The 16,539-nt window shown below is 50.4% G+C and overlaps 1 protein-coding gene across 2 annotated transcripts in view; it reads right to left on the bottom strand.

Annotated features, from left to right (window-relative positions):
• Positions 1-3,260: 3,260 nt before the first annotated feature.
• Znf395 (zinc finger protein 395) overlaps positions 3,261-16,539 on the bottom strand; it is a 55,360-nt gene continuing 42,081 nt past the window's right edge. The window contains exons 4-10 of one of the 2 annotated variants that reach the window (XM_045131377.1): positions 15,844-15,953; positions 10,493-10,731; positions 9,380-9,480; positions 8,652-8,952; positions 6,451-6,543; positions 4,964-5,070; positions 3,261-3,591 (exon numbers count right to left, since the gene is read on the bottom strand). In XM_045131377.1, the coding sequence (XP_044987312.1) occupies positions 3,480-3,591; positions 4,964-5,070; positions 6,451-6,543; positions 8,652-8,952; positions 9,380-9,480; positions 10,493-10,731; positions 15,844-15,953 (1,063 nt within the window). In that variant the 3' untranslated portion in view covers positions 3,261-3,479. Of the gene's footprint in view, positions 3,592-4,963; positions 5,071-6,450; positions 6,544-8,651; positions 8,953-9,379; positions 9,481-10,492; positions 10,774-15,843; positions 15,954-16,539 lie in introns of both variants that reach the window. The other variant, XM_045131376.1, reaches the window with a different exon arrangement.

Consider the following 16,539-nt stretch of genomic DNA (forward strand, 5'->3'; position numbering starts at 1 on the left):
TGTAAGCACTTGGCCTATTCCCTGGTAAATGTTATCTACTTGGGATTTCTATTTTTGGACATGGAACCCAGGGCTTGGCAAGTGCTTGACCACTAAATTATATCCACACCCCACCTACTAATATTCTAAGCAAGTGAGCTGTGTACACTCTGCCTACAACAGGATATGTTATCATTTGCTTAACACCAAGGACAAGGAGAATCTTACTCCTGTCAGGAGCATAAGGGAAAGAGACATGGGCACATATTAAGTCAGACAATGTACCATTTTATTCCTTATAAAATATATTTCATGTTGATGCTGTAAAAACATTACATTTCACATTTGTTTAAAAAAAAATTTAACAGTAAAAAATAATACTCAGAAGACAGCCTGGGGGGAAAAGCGCCAGTAAGACAAAATTCACAGATGGGGTGTATCTCTCTCTCTTTCTTGCCCCAGTAAAGTTAGAACCTGGGGTGATCAGAAAAGAATAGAGCATATTTTTCAACCACATTAATGTCCATCCAAATCAACGTGTCCTCTAAGGGGTCAAGCTATGGACTGTGACAAGGGGACCAGCTGCTCACAACACTGACATGGTGATGGCTTTCAGAGCCGTGTTTAAAGCCACAGCACTAACTCCATACTACGCTACTTTAGAGCACTTGGACTTTGCACCCAGGACTTCAACTGGCCACGGACAGTATCCACTGAATGAACATGGCGCAGAAATCACGGAGGCTCTGCCCAACCCAGACTGCCTGTGAAGTAACCCCAACAAGTACTCTGATTAAGGGGAGCTGTTGCTGGATGGTTTCCCAAGGTAACTGCTTTGCAAATTGGCACCTCCTTTCAGTCCGATTCCATCCACGGGGCTGGGAAGCAGGGGGATACAGAGGGGAAGGGACAGCGCCTGATACCTGGGTTTGCCCACAAGCCACCCCCCCCCCCCCCGTCTGTCCTCTAGGGATAAACAAATGAAGCAACTCCAAGAACGGGCAGCCTATCAGGAACCAACACCACGGCAACAAGACGAAGATAGCAAGGGACAGAGGAAGGGTGAATGGAAACAAACAACAACAAAAAAAAAAAATGTGGTTTCTAAAGCATCCCATCAACTCCTTCTGTCTCTCCCCCTTTTCTGCTTGGCATAAGAAGCCTACTTCATGTGAGGAAAAAAAAAATAATTATATGAGTTGCATGTTCAGGGTCCAAACCAAGGCAGGGATTTAAACCACTCTGTTGAAGTCTAAGCATAAACTGGGATTAAGAAGGGGAAGGAGGGGCGGGAGAGATGGCTTAGCAGTTAAGGCGCTTGCCTGCGAAACCTAAGAATTCATGTTCGAATCCTCCAGATCCCACTCATAGCCAGATGCAACAGTGACGCAAGGACGCGATGCCACACATGCCCACGAGGGGGCGCACATGTGTGGAGTTCACTGACCGTGGCTGCAAAGCTCTAGGGTGCCCATTTTCTCTCTCTCTCTCTCTCTCCCTCTTTCTCGCTCTGTCCCTCTCAAAAATGAAATAAAATAAAAAGGAGAATGAATGACCTGATAAGATTGGTTCCCCACATAACCAAATACTCCCTTTCCCATCTCCCCTCTCCTGTCCAGTAAATGGACATCATAGGAAATGAGGTTACAACAATGGCTGCTACTCGCTCTTAATTCTCCACGAGGTTGAACGGACAGGAGAGCTGGGTGTAAGTACACCCAGGTCTGTCTGTCCCTTCCATCCCCAGCCCAGGCCACTACACTCTTCAAAACACACCCCTTCACTTTTTTTTTTTTTTAAGATTTATTTTTATACATCTGAGATAGAAAGAGGGAGTAAAAAAGAGAGAGAGAGTGTGTGTGAGAATGGGCATGCCAGGGCGTCTAGCCACTGCAAACTAACTCTAGACACACGCGCCACCTTGTGCATTTGGCTTATGTGGGACATGGAGAATCGAACCTGGATCCTTAGGCTCCGCAGGCATGCGCCTTAACGGCTAAGCCATCTCTCCAACCCAATACCCCTCCTCTTAAGTTTGCACACGTGGTACACTCAGTGTTACAATAAAGAAAGCAGGTGTGTGCTTCCCACATAGAGCCATCAATGGAGGCTCAGCGGTCAGGAGTCTTCACCTTGAACCAAGAGGATGGTCTCCATGACAACCAAAGGTGTGTGTTACTGCTCAGTCCCAGGACAAGGTGGCCTGGTGGTACTCCCTGAGCCTGTGACACCTGGAACATCAATCTAAGAGAGCCATATTCAACAGACCCCAAGGCATCCCCAGCCACGTCAAGCTTAGACAAGAAAGTGAGACTCTGGACCAACGGGCCCTGCCTCTGGGGCTGGGCTTGCCCACGCTTCACTCATCCCCAGTTGGCATAGCAGTAAACTCTCTAAACTGCCCTTCACAACAGCAAAGCTCTGCATATGGTCCTCTGTGCTGCCCTTCTCCCCTCAATCCCTGTGGTCTCCAGAAACACAAAGGCCAGGAGCTGCCAATCCACCACATGCCTTCTGCCCTGACACCCTCCGCTCAATCTCTCTCCATCGGGGATTCTCCTTAACTTTCCTCATCTTGCCAGGAAATAGAAGCAGAGGAAACCCCCAGAGAAGCAACGAGACCACAAGAGCCTGCTGAGACCCCCAGGGATCGCCACAGGGAAGGACGCTTTCATCAGCAAAGGCTTCCAGGACACCAGGCTCAAGGGGACCAGGCGGCACGGGACTTCCCCTGCCACTCGTATTTCATGGCCACGATCCACAAAGTGAATCCACACAAGCCTTTCCTTGCTCAGCCTTTGAAACCCTGTTATCCTGGGCCTTGACAAGAAGCTGCGGAACGCTTACTGAGACGTGAGGGGAGCCAGATTCCTAAGGGGGTTACTTTTCCTTCCCAGGAAGATGCTCAGACAGTGGCGCCTTGACAAGACCCCCCCCCCCACCTGCTCCTCTCACCCCACACCCATCCCTGCTCATTCCTCTATTTCTCTTTAGGTTTTCCACCTGACCAAAAGTTCTTTAAAGGAAAAAAAAAAAAAAAAAGAAATTCATTTCGCTCACAGTCCATTCTGAAAGAGGCAGAAAGAAAAGAAGAAAAAGCAAAGGATTCATCAATCAACTCAGCACATAAAAGGGGTGCGTAGCCGTGACCCCGCTTTTGGTGCGTACGAACCAGCCCGCTAGAGGCCAGGGGCGTGGAGAAGGAGGGTGAGTAATTCTTTGGTCTCTGGTTCGCTGCAGAATACCCTTGGTCAATTGTGGCTGTCTCCTATTTTAGGGGCAACAAAAATATTTTCATTTCTTTCTTTTTTTTTTTTTTTCTAAAAATAAAACACTCCCCACAAGGGGGAGAAAGTGTTTTTTTTTTTGTTTGTTTAAGTGTTATAGCTTAGCCAACAGAGTCCCCACTGCCCACATCCGCTCTGCGTCTCTCGGGGGCGGGCCGGGGGGCACCGCCTTCGGGCCTGTCGGGCCGGGGCGAGGAGCGGGCAGCGGGCAGCTCAGTCTAGGAAACGCTGGCACGCCTTCTTCCACCGGCAGGCTGTGCACCACTGGTCCCGGTGCTCGATGCCGTACACCTTGCGGCATTTCTTGGCCTCTCCGCGGGCTTTCCTGACCGAGAGGAATAAGGGCAGAGTCACGTACCAGCGGTTAGACTTACACAGTAGCCAAACACAAGGACAGGGCTGGAGAGATGGCTTAGCGGTTAGGCGCTTGCCTGTGAAGCCTAAGGACCCCGGTTCGAGGCTCGATTCCCCAGGACCCACATTAGCCAGATGCAAGAGGGGGTGCATGCGTCTGGAGTTCCTTTGCAGTGGCTGGAGGACCTGGCGCGTCCATTCTCTCTCTCTCTCTTCCTCTCTCTCTCTCTCTGCCTCTTTCTTTCTCTCTCTGTCGCTCTCAAATAAATAAAAATGAACAAAAAAATTGTTTAAAAAACAGGCTCTTTAAAAAAAAAAAAAAAACAGGGCTGGAGAGATGGCTTAGCGGTTAAGCGCTTGCCTGTGAAGCCTAAGGACCCCGGTTCGAGGCTTGGTTCCCCAGGTCCCAGGTTAGCCAGATGCACAAGGGGGCGCACGTGTCTGGAGTTCGTTTGCAGAGGCTGGAAGCCCTGGCGCGCCCATTCTCTCTCTCTCCCTCTATCTGTCTTTCTCTCTGTGTCTGTCGTTCTCAAATAAATAAATAAAATATTAAAAAAAAAAAAACACACAAGGACAGATGAAAAAGCAGGGCCTGGAAGGGCACGGATGGCCCCTCACGGTGGCCAGTGGCACCCGCAGCCAGAGAGGCTCGAGCCAGAAGCCAGCTGTGCCTGTGTGTGGCCGTCATCAGGGGTCTGACTCTGGGGACTACAGCTGGGGAGTCTCAGTGTCCACGCAGCTGGTGTAGATGAGGGCAGAGACCAGGAGACAGAGCAAACCAGCAGACAGGGCCGGGTGTGGTGGCGCTCGCCTTTAATCCCAGCACCTGGGAGGCAGAGGTAGGAGGAGCGCCATGAGTTCGAGGCCACCCTGAGACTACAGAGTGAATTCCAGGTCAGCCTGAGCTAGAGCGAGACCTTGCCTCGAAAAACAAAAAATGAAAAACAAGCTGGGTGTGGCGGCGCACGTCTTTAATCCCGGCACTTGGGAGGTAGAGGTAGGAGGAGCGCCATGAGTTCAAGGCCACCCTGAGACTGCATAGTGAATTCCAGGTCAGCCTGGGCTAGAACGAGTCCTCTACTTCAAAAAAGAAAAAATAAAAGCAGGGCTGGAGAGATGGCTTAGAGGTTAAGGTCTTTGCCTGCAAAGACAAAGGACTCAGGACTCACTTTAGCCAGATGCACAAGGTGGCACATGCATTTGGAGTTCTTTTGCAGTGGCTGGAGGCCCTGGTGTGACCATTCTCTCTCTCTCTCTCTTTCTCCGTCCCTCCCTCCCGCCCTCCCTCTTTCTCTGTGTCAAATAAATAAAAATATATATTTTTAAAAAAAGCAGACGGTCACCTGGTACTACTCTGGGCCCGTGGTGGAGAGGTGACGATCAGATGAGACTTCACTGTGGGTGGCGGTGGCGGCTGTTGCTCACTGAAACTCAGTGACCGGCTCCGGACCTGAGTGTGGGGTGCATAAGCACAGGCCATGAGCATGCAGGGACCCCTCAGGACAACCGGCCACACTCCCCAAACCCGTGCAGGCATCACCGGACCCATAGCAGATCTCTGAAGGACTCTCCATGCTCTTGGGGCCCTGGGAGGCCGAGCTAGGTGAGGGGCCGGCTACAGAGTCCAGGGCAGCCCAAGAAGCCTCTGTTGTTCCTGTCTTCCTTCTCGCCCTCTGCTTCTCGCCCGCCCCACATTCTCTCCTCTAGACATTTGCGCTCCAACAAGCCCCCACGAATACCCAGAGCTGAGCTGGGAACTGACCCAAGCCTGCCTGGAAAGCGTCTAAGCAAGAAATCTGCTCAAGGCTGGAGAGATGGCTTAACAATTAAGGTGCTTGCCTGTGAAGCCTAAAAACCCAGGTTTGCTTCCCCAGAACCCATGTCAGCCAGATGCATAAGGTGGTACTTGAGTCTGGAGTTTGTTTTCAGTGACTAGAAGCCCTAGTATGCCTATTCTCTCTCTCTCTCTCTCTCCTCTCTCTCTTTCACTAATAAACAAATAAAATGAAAACTGACCCTTATATATCTGGCTAATGTGAGTCCTGAGGAATCGAACCAGGGTCCTTTGGCTTTGCAGGCAAATGCCTTAACTACTAAGCCAGCTCTCCAGCCCAGCAATCACCTTTAACTGCCCATGGAATTTTCTATGCCCTTCCTGCCCTTTGCCCCCTCTGTCATGGGAGGACATAGCTCTGTACAGCAACCAGACACTTGGGAGAAGAGCCTGGATCCTCAGCAACAGCAAACCTTCCAAAGCCTTGACCAGGGACTTCTCAGCCTCTGGAACAATGAAACTTGCTGTTGTTAAAATTACCTAGCCTTGTGTTTAGTGGTTAAGGCACTTGCCTACAAAGTCTAAGTACCCAGGTTCGATTCCCCAGTACCCACATAAAGCCAGATGCACAAGGTGGTGCATGCATTTGGAGTTCATTTGCAATGGCTGAAGGCCCAGGAATACCAATTCTCTCTCTTGTTCTCTCTCTCTCTCTCTCTCTCTCTCTCTCTCTCTCTCTCTCTCTCAGATAAATAAATAAATAAAATACTTTTAAAAAAATTTTTAAAAAATGAAAACTGAAATAAATTTTTTAAAAAAGAAATCTGCTCGGCTCCACTATTCCTCTCAGAGAGCTCTTCTTCTCCCAGCTTCAGAGAGGGACTGGGACCAAATGGGAAGCCCGAGAGCGGGAAGGAAACAGGGCATTCTCCACGCACTTTGGAGGAAGAGGAGGCACCACACCAGCTATGGTTGGCACCAGCCTCCAGCCCTGGGGTTGTGCGCAAGAGCCTCGGGCTTGCGTCAGAGCTTCCGAGAGGGAAGGGCCATACTCACCGGAGAGAGGGGGGAGGCGGTGGCGGGAGCGGCAGCCCAGCTGATGCTAGTGTAGATGTGCGGGGAGACGGGGATCTGGAAGGATGGCAGAGCCTGTGATGAAAAGGGTAAGAGGACACGGTTTAGGAGGCATCAAGTCTACTCAGGGTCCTAGTAGCCCCAGTGTTTGTGAAAGGTCTATCTCTGCCTAAGTGAGATCCCCGGAAAATCCTGGGGCATGGCCGGCAGATCTCCTTAGGGAGTCCAGCTCTTCAGCACAGACCCCGTGCGAGGCTCCAGTCTGGCTTGGCAACCCTCCTCTCTGAGCCAGTTCCGTTGCAGCCTCGTGGCTCAGTCCTCCTTGGCTAGATCACCTACGGAGAACATGCCTCGGGCAGTCGCCCCCCCAAAAAAAGGTCCAAACTGCTGCTAGAATACTACACCTCACTGCTAGACGATGGCTCGGAACTAGTGACGTGTGCGGGGATGTCGGATTTAGATCTATTTGTGAGAGTCCAGGCCCCAGTGACAGCCAATTCCAGACACCGGCCAAAACATGGAATAACTGAGTGGTCACAAACTCCATGAGGACTTGGAGAGCTGGCTCATTTTGTAGTTTTTCTGTCTGATTTAATGTACTACATTTTTGTTTTTTCTTTGCTTGTTTGTGTGGGGTTTTTTGTTTTAAATATTTTATTTGTTTATTTATTTGAGAGAGAGAATGGGCATGCTAGGGCCTCCAGCCACTGCAAATGCCAGGTGCACGTACCACCTTGTGCATGTGGCTTATGTGGGTCCTGGGGAATTGAACTGCGGTCCTTTGGCTTTGCAGGAAGTGCCTTAACTGCTAAGCCATTTCTCCAGGCCCCTGTTTTGTTTTCTGAGTCTCACTGTATAGCCCAGGCTGGCCTTGAACTTATAATCCTCCTGCCTCCACCTCCCAAGTCCTGGCATCTCAGGCATGTACTATCACACCTGGCTGAAAGCATTTCCTTCCCTTCCCTTCCTTTATTTCTTTACAAGCAGCAAGAGAGAGAGAATATGGGTATGCCAGAGCTTCCAGCCACTACAAACGAACTCCAGATGCTTGTGCCATCTGCTTTTACATAGGTACTGGGGGACTGAACCTGGGTCGTTCAGCTCCCCAACCCTGAAAGCACTTTGTAATTAGTATCTCACAAAGTGGTCTAGAGTCTGATAAAGCCATACTGTCAACACACGAAAGGCTAAAATCAGCACATGGAAAGCTAGGCACGAATCTCCAAAACACAGTGAAGGTTGGCCTAAGTAACTCTCTGATAACTCTCCCAGCTATCCCAATGTACAGTGTGGTGCCTTCCGGTGACCCCAGGAAACGGTATTTTCACTGGTTTTTTTGTTGGTGGTGGTGGATTGGTTTCTCAAGGTAGGGTTTCACTCTTGCTCAGGCTGACCTGGAATTCATTCACTATGTAGTCTCAGGGTGGCCTCGAACTCATGGCAATCCTCCTACCTCTGCCTCCCAAGTGCTGGGATTAAAGGCGTGTGCCACCACACCTGGCTCTTCACTGGTTTATGTTAATTAATCAGAACCGCATGATCGTTTCTCTCTCCAGCTCCACCACGCACTCCACAAGAACAGGTACTGTGTCCCATTCTATCTGAAAAGCTTACCCGGCCCATTGTTTAACACCTGTCAGAGACTCACAGCTGGATTGTGCAATGTAACACACCTCTAGGAACTAAAGACTTGCCCTGGGGAGCCCTAGGACAGGGACTGACTCCACCTCGTCTAATCAATTTGGTGACGCCCGCAAACCTAGGCACCTGGTTACTCAAGCATGCGCTAGATTGCTTACAACTACTGAGTGGGACATGCAATTCCTTTCCTTCCCCTTCTGTCCCTGTTTATTTGTTTGTTTTAAGACAAGTTTCATGTAGCCTAAGATGGACTGGCCATAAACTCCTTTTCTAGCTGAGATGGCCTAGAACTTCCCATCCTCCTGCTTCAACGTCTCAGGTGCTGGGATTACAGGCATGAGCCACCATGCCCAAGGCATGTGGTACTGAGGACCAAACCCAGGTGTTCAAACATACTAGGCAAGCCGTCGATTAAAGTGAGCTACGTCCCCAGCCCTTTCTCTGTAAAAGATTAACGATTTAGCCAAAGGGCCTTCAATCAGTGGCCTAGCCAGTGACCACTTAGATCTCAGGCTGGGCCCTGGCACACGCCTGCCCCATACCTGGTAGGCGTGGTCAGCCTGAATGTGCCAGAAGGAGCCAGGAGCTGACTTGCTGAGTGCAACCGAGGGCAGAGAAGGTTCCAGGCCAGGATGCTCGGGGCCGGAGGACTGGACTTTGGGTGGGGGCAGCGAAAGAGCAGCAAGGGGCGGGCTGGTCACTCGGGAGGTGGCCGCTGGCTCGGCGGTGGGGGTCCCGGGGGCAGAGGGGCCAGCCACAGCCACAGCAGAGTCTTCCTTCATCTGCACTTCTGTGTAGTAGAAATCCTCCTCCCGCTTGAACTGGTCAGAGTCCACAGTATCCCTGCGTGTAACAAACCAACAGTCGTCACGAGGGGCACGTGGCCAAGTCGGGAAGGTGCCGGACAGAACACCCACGGTGCCTACTTTCAAGGGGTGTCACGGGGGATTAAAGCTTGCCCATCAACAGGAATTCTTTTTCCTGGCATGAAGGCTTCGTGTGCTCATTGAACAAGTATGGACAAACCCAGCCCTGCTACGCAAAACAAGAAGATACGCATCCACAAGACAGGCAGAGTTCCCTCCCCATCAAACAGCGTCAACAGTGGTCGTGACGGGAGGGACCACCCTGCCCAGCAAAGACATCACGACAAGGAGCGGGCAAGCCACTTCACCGGAAGCCTTCTGGTCTGGGCGTCCTGGGGGAGTTCACAGGGCGGAGGCACACCTAAATGGCACCCTAGGAATGGGGCCCCGAGCTTCAAACCTACCCCAGATGGAGGGCCTTGACATGGCGTTTGATGCCCACGATTGAGCGCAGAACTTTGCCGCAGCTAGGCCATAGGCACTTGTACATCACCTTCACGGAGTTCTGGGGGGAAACAGAAGTCTGGGTAATCGGGGTGTAATCCTCTCCCAGCCTCTCTTATCCTCAGCACCCAGTGAGGACCTCAGCTGACGGCCACCCTTAGCCTGACCAAAAGGCTCTGGGGATGGGGATGGGGATTTTTGCCTGCAAAGCCCAAGGACCCCAGTTCGATTCCCCAGGACTTACATATGCCAGATGCACAAGATGGCACATGCGTCTGGAGTTCGTTTGCATTGGCTACAGGCCCTGGTGCACCCATTCTCCCTATATATATGTCTGACTCGTTCTCTCTCACTCTCTCTCTCAAATAAATAAATTTTTTGTTGTTGTTTTTTAGAGGTAGGGTCTCACTCTGGCCCAGGCTAACCTGGAATTCACTAAGGAGTCTCAGGGCGGCCTCGAACTCATAGCAATCCTCCTACCTCTGCCTCCCGAGTGCTGGGATTAAAGGCGTGCGCCACCACGCCCGGTAAATAAAGTATTTTTTAAAAAGGCTCTAGGGAAGGGATTCTCAGAGAGCAAAATAAAGTGCACAAAGGAACCCAAGAGACGGCCCCAGTGGCTAGATAGAGCAATGCTCGGTGTGGCTGCGGCCTCACCTGAAGCCTCTTATGTACCCACACCTTTGCAGAGTGCAGGGAAGAGGACAGTGACAGGGGAGGATGTTAACAAGGAAAAGGAGAGCTGGAGAGATGGCTTAGCGGTTAAGCCGACAAAGCCAAAGGACCCAAGTTCGATTCCCTAGGCCTCATGCAAGCCACATGCACAAGGGGGTGCACGCATCTGGAGTTCATTTGCAGTAGCTGGAGGCCCTAGCACGCCCATTCTCTCTCTCTCAAATAAATGAGTATTTTAAAAAGGAAAAGGAACCAGCAGCACACTGAAAACTATCACAAAGCAGCAGACACAGCAAAGGAAGGATGATATATGGGAGGTGACTGAAGATCCCTGCGCCTGCTCCTGCGCGGCTGGCCACCCCCACGCACCTGCCCGCGCGTTCGCCATAATCACGCACCTTCCTCTTGCGAGGAGCGGGTTCATCCAGCAGGAAAGAGTCGGGATCGGTCTCGAAGCCATGATCAGTTTGGGGAGAGCCAAAGGAGTCCCCCAGATACTTGGGGCTGGCCTGGGGGTGGGGCGGTGACGGGGTAGAGATGCCACTGCTCCCGCTCCAGTGCCCGCTGGTGGTGCTGCTGCCGCTGTCCGATACATCGCCGCTCTCCTTCCACGGGTCGCCGCAGGCTGCGCGGGAGGCTGGCCAGAGAGGTGGGGGGAAACTCAGGAGTGTATCCCCGCCTCCACAAAAGGAAAAAGTAAATAAGTAAAAAAAAAAAAAACAGGGAGGAGCTGGAGAGATGGCTCAGTGGTTAAAGGTGCTTGCTTGCAACGCTTGATGGCCTGAGTTCAATTCCCCGGTCCTCATATAAAGCCAGATACACAAAGTAGTACATATATCTGGAGTTCATTACAGTGGCAGGAGGTGCTCTCTGTTGATCAAATGAATAAATAAAAAAAATGCGGGGGGGTGCTGGAGAGATGGCTTAGTGGTCAAGGCAATTGCCTGTGAAGCCTAAGAACCCAGGCTCGATTCTCCAGGTCCCATGTAAGCCAGATGCACAAGGTGGCACACGCATCTGAAGTTCATTTGCAGTGGCTGGAGGCCCTGATGTGCCCATTCTCTCTCTGTCTCTTCCTCTCTCTTCCCCGTGTGGTGGTTTGATTCAGGTGTCCCCCATAAACTTAGGTGTTCTGAATGCTAGGTTCCCAGCTGATGGAGATTTGGGAATTAACGCCTCCTGGAGGAAGTGTATTGTTGGGGGCGGGCTTATGGGTGTTATAGCCAGTTTCCCCTTGCCAGTGTTTGGCACACTCTCCTGTTGCTGTGGTCCACCTTATGTTGGCCAGGGGGTGATGTCCACCCTCTGCTCATGCCATCATTTTCCCCTGCCACCGTGGAGTTTCCTACCCCTAGAGCCTGTAAGCCAAAATAAATCTCTTTTTCCCAGAAGCTGCTCTTTGTTGGGTGATTTCTACCAGCAATGCAAACCGGACTGCAACACTCTCCCTCTCTGGCTGTCTCTTCCTCTCTCTCAAATAAATAAAAATATTTTTAAGTTGTTTTTTTGTTTGTTTGTTTTGTTTTGTTTTTCAAGGTAGGGTCTCACTCTGGTCTAGGCTGACCTGGAATTCACTATGTAGTCTCAAGGTGACCTCAAACTTGTGGTCATCCTCCTACCTCTGCCACCCGAGTGCTGGGATTAAAGGCGTGCGCCACCACACCCAGCTAACAAAAATATTTCTTAGAAGAATGAAGAGGGCTGGAGAGATGACTCAGCAGCTATTTGGCTGCAAAGCCTAATGACCCAAGTTCAATTCCCCAGTGCCCATATAAGCCAGATGCACAGTGGAACGTGCAGCTGAAGTTCATTTGCAGCAGCTAGAGGCCCTGGTGCACCCATTCTCATTCTCTCTGTGTCTCTATCTCTCTCTGCTTGCAAATAAATAAATAAAACTAAAAATAATAACAAAACAGTAAATGTTTAGTAAACAATAAAAAAATAACTGGGGGCTGCAGAGATGGCTTAGCAGTTAAGGCATTTGCCTGCGAAGCCTAAGGACCCATGTTTGACTCTCTAGATCCCATGTAAGCCAAGCACACAAGGTGATGCAAGCACGCAAGGTCTTGCAACGTGTACAAGATGGCACACACATCTGGAGTTCAATTGCAGCGACCTGGCATGCCAATTCCCTCTCTCTCTTACACACACACACACACACACACACACACATACGCCACACAATAATAATAACTGGGCTAGAAGCTGGGCACGGTGGCACACACCTTTAATCCCAGCACTCGGAGGCAGAGGTAAGAGGATCACCCACCGTGAGTTCGAGGCCACCCTGAGACTCCCTAGTGAAATTCCAGGTCAGCCTGGACTAGAGTGAGACCCTACCTTGAAAAACCAAAAATTAAAAATAAAAAAACAAAGGAGGGAAGGAAGGAGGGAGGGAGGGGAGGGGAGGGGAGGGGAGGGGAGACAAAATGAAAAGAAAGTTGGCTTGGAAGCTTGCTCAGTGGGTAAAGTGCTTGCTCTGAAAACATGAGGACGTGAGTTCAGACCCCAAGTGCCCACATAAAAGGCAAGCGGAGAGCCATATGCCTGTAAGAACAGCACTGGGAGGTGGGGTCGGGGACCCCTGAGGCTCACTGAATAGCAATCTAGCTGAGTCAGTAAGCCCTGGGTTCTGCAAGCGACCCTGCGTCAAAGAGTAAAGCACAGAGCAACCTCCTGTACGCACATCCGTGTCCCCACACATAAGAAAGAACACATGCGGGCTGGAGAGATGGCTTAGCGGTTAAGCGCTTGCCTGTGAAGCCTAAGGACCCCGGTTCGAGGCTCGGTTCCCCAGGTCCCACGTTAGCCAGATGCACAAGGGGGCGCACGCGTCTGGAGTTCGTTTGCAGAGGCTGGAAGCCCTGGCGCGCCCATTCTCTCTCTCTCTTCCTCTATCTGTCTTTCTCTCTGTGTCTGTTGCTCTCAAATAAATAAATTTTAAAAAAAAAAAAAAAGAAAGAACACATGCACACTCTCCCGACCTGCTCACCCAACCTCTGAGGACCTTTAATACTGGCTTCCAGGGGGCAGGGCTGGAGAGATGGCTCAGCAGTGAAGGCGCCTGCCTGTACAGCCTAACAACCCAAGTTCAATTCCCCCGTGCCCATGTGACGCCAGATGTACCAGGTAGAGCATGCATTTAGAGTTCGTTTACAGTGACTAGAAGCCCTGGCATGTCCGTTATCTCTCTTTCTTTCTGCTTCTCTCTCTCTCTCTCAAATATGAATGAAATTAAAAAAAAAAAAAACTAGCATTCAAGGGCTGGAGACATGGTTTAGGTTTATTGCCTGCGAAACCTAAGGACCCAGGTTTGATTCCCCAGTACCCACATAAACCAGATGCACAAGGTAGTGCATGTGTCTGGACTTTGTTGGAAGTGGCTAGAGGCCCTGGTGTGCACATTATCAGTCTCTCTCAAATAAATAAATAAACTGGTTTTCAGGGCTGGAGAGATGGCTTCGTGGTTAAGCACTTGCTTGTGAAGCCAAAGGACCCTGGTTTGAAGCTCAATTCCTCAGGACCCACATAAGCCAGATGCACAAGGTGGCGCATGAATCTAAAGTTCATTTGCAGTGGCTGGAGGCCCTGGTGCGCCCATTTAAAAAAAAAACAAAAAACTGGTTTTCAGCCAGGTATGGCGACACACGCCTTTAATCCTAGCACCCAGGAGGCAGGGGTAGGAGGATCACCATGAGTTCAAGGCCTCTCTGAGACTACATAGTGAATTCCAGGTCAGCCTGAGAGCTAGAGTGAGACCCTACCTCAAAAAAACAAAAAATAAAAAACAAAATGGTTTTTAGCCTGGTGTGGTGGCACACGCCTTTAATGCCAGCACCCGGGAGGCAGAGATAGGAGGATCACCATGAGTTCGAGGCCACCCTGAGACTACATAGTGAACTCCAGGTCAGCAGACCCTAAGGCAGGGGGTGGGGGTGGGGGGAGGTTGGGGGGTGGTGGGGTGGGGGTGGGGGGCAGAGGGGGCGTACACAAGGACTGGAATACCTCCTCTAGGTTATGCTGGGCTCATAGAGCAGGCATGCACTACCAGTGTTCACCACTAGGGGTCCTCCAGGGCATTGACATCCTCCAGCAGGCTTTGGGTGAAGTAATTAAATTCGCTTTCTCTCTCCTTTGTATTTACTTCCAGTCTAGGGATGCGAAGTTATGGGGGGTACTTGTAAAGGCTAATTTCGTCCGGGTCTGTAACTAAAACTAACTCCATATTCTCTCATAAGCTTTTCAGTAGCTTGCTTCTCAGTGAGATTTCAAGGATGAAAAAGCTCTTTCTGGAGAGAAAAGCCAGGCTGGATATGGAAGTCCCGTTAAAAAATTCAGGTCCAGCACTTAGAAGGCAGAGGTAAGAGGATCACTGTGAGTTCAAGGCCACCGTGAGATGACATGGTGAATTCCAGGTCAGCCTGAGCTAGAGCGACACCCTACTACAAAAAAAAAAAAAAAAATTCAGGTCCACTGCCAGTCTTCCCAAAAGACTGACACCTAGAAATCTTTCTTCCCACCTCCCCATAGTACTAAATATTCTGAGATTACAACAAAAAGAATTTTGTTTAGCTCTATAAATTTGAAGCCATATGCTATTGGTTTTTATTTGTTTGAATTTTTTTAATATTTATTTATTTGCAAACACAGAGAAAGACAAGAAAGGAGACAGAATGGGCGCAGCATGACCAATTCCCACAAACTCCAGATGCATGGGCCACTTGGTGTATTTGGCATTACGTGGGTACTGGGGAACTGAACTTGGGATGTCAGCATTGCAAGCAAGCACCTTAACCACTGAGGCATCTCTCCAGCTCCCCCCCCCCTTTTTTGCTTGTTTTGGTGTTTTTTTATAAATATTTTATTTATTTATTTGCAAGCGGAGAGATACAGACAGAGACACACAAAGAGAATGAGGACACCAGTGGCTCTAGCCACTGTAAACAAACTCCAGAAGCATGTGCCACTTTGTGCATCAGGCTTACGTGGGTACCGGGGAACCAAACCCTGGTTATTAGGCTTTGGAGGCAAGGGTCTTTACTGCTGAGCCACCTCTCCAGCCCTGTTTTTGGGTTTTTTTGTTTGTTTGGTTGGTTGGCTGGTTGGTTGGTTGGTTAGTTTGTTGGTTGGTTGGTTGGTTTTTTGAGGTAGGGTCTCAGTGTAGCCCAGGCTGACCTGGAATTCACTAAGGAGTCTCAGGGTGGCCTCGAACTCACAGCAATCCTTCTACCTCTGCCTCCCTAGTGCTGGGATTAAAGGCGTGCGCCACCACACCCAGCTTTGTTTTTGGTTTTTTAATATGGGTGCTGAGGATCTAATTCGGGTCCTCATGGTCACACAGCAAACACTCTTACCTGCAGGGCTGTCTCCCAAGCCCCAATATTGTTTTGTGTTGAACAACTCGATTTCTTTGAAACTTCTGCTCGATGATTTCAGGTCCTTAGCCTCTGAACACACACAAACTTACGAAGCCAGATTAGGTAGCTGGAAGGGGACATAAACCTCCCGGGGCCAACAGGAGACTTGACATATTTCTATCTTTGTGAACTAGATACGACTCTATGCTTTATTCAAACATGGAAGAGTCTGCTCGAGTGGCCAGTCAGGCTCAGGGCTGAGTGAGTCATTGTCACAACACGCCAGGAAGCTTCTCCCAGGGAAGGAAACTGAGCTTGGTGATGCCCTAGTCGGAGGGCACCTGTCATGGGCCTCAGTCATGCCCAGAATCTGCCCAGTCCCTCATGCTTACCAGAGAAGTTGGCTTCGGCCCCCGGGGGACTCTGCACGACGGGGCTGCAGGACAGTGACGTCAGCACCATTGCAGCCATCATCTCGTCCATTTCCACCGCATCTGACTTCCTGAATGCAAATGGAGGTGGGGGGAGGGGAGGGGGTAAGTAAGTAAGCTTGCGCCCTGGGTTAGCCGGTACACAGGGCCCAGAGACTGAGCCCCCACTTCTGGTTGTTTCCATGGGGTCATCTGACACTGCTCTACCGTCCCCCAGAGTCCCCATCAACCTGCCCGTATAAAGCATGGAGGTCTCTCCTCACTCTTCATGCAGAATGCTGTCCACCAGTACGAGCAGGTGGATCCCCTGATGAACTTAAAGGGAGCAGCGACCTGGGGCGACGCCTCATCCTCCGCTGACTTTCCTGCTGCCTCTGCAGTTTAAAACGGAGCAGTTTTTCTTTGGGACTAGCTCTCTTCTGTGACTTGTCGTAAGTACTGTGTGGCCACACCAACAACCTTCACCCCAAGAAGAAGGTCAAGTACAGCCATAGCCTTGGGGCCCTAATAAAGTCCCCATACATTGACTGCAGCAGGAAAAAATAACTAAATAAATAAAAATAAAATGGAGCAGTTTCACCCAGAGTGGTGGTGCACGCCTTTAATCCCAGCACTCGGGAGGCAGAGATAGGAGGACTGCTGTGAGTTCAAGGCCAC

The sequence above is a fragment of the Jaculus jaculus genome, chromosome 12 (assembly GCF_020740685.1).
Source record: "Jaculus jaculus isolate mJacJac1 chromosome 12, mJacJac1.mat.Y.cur, whole genome shotgun sequence".
In the NCBI taxonomy this organism is placed as follows: Eukaryota; Metazoa; Chordata; class Mammalia; order Rodentia; family Dipodidae; genus Jaculus; species Jaculus jaculus.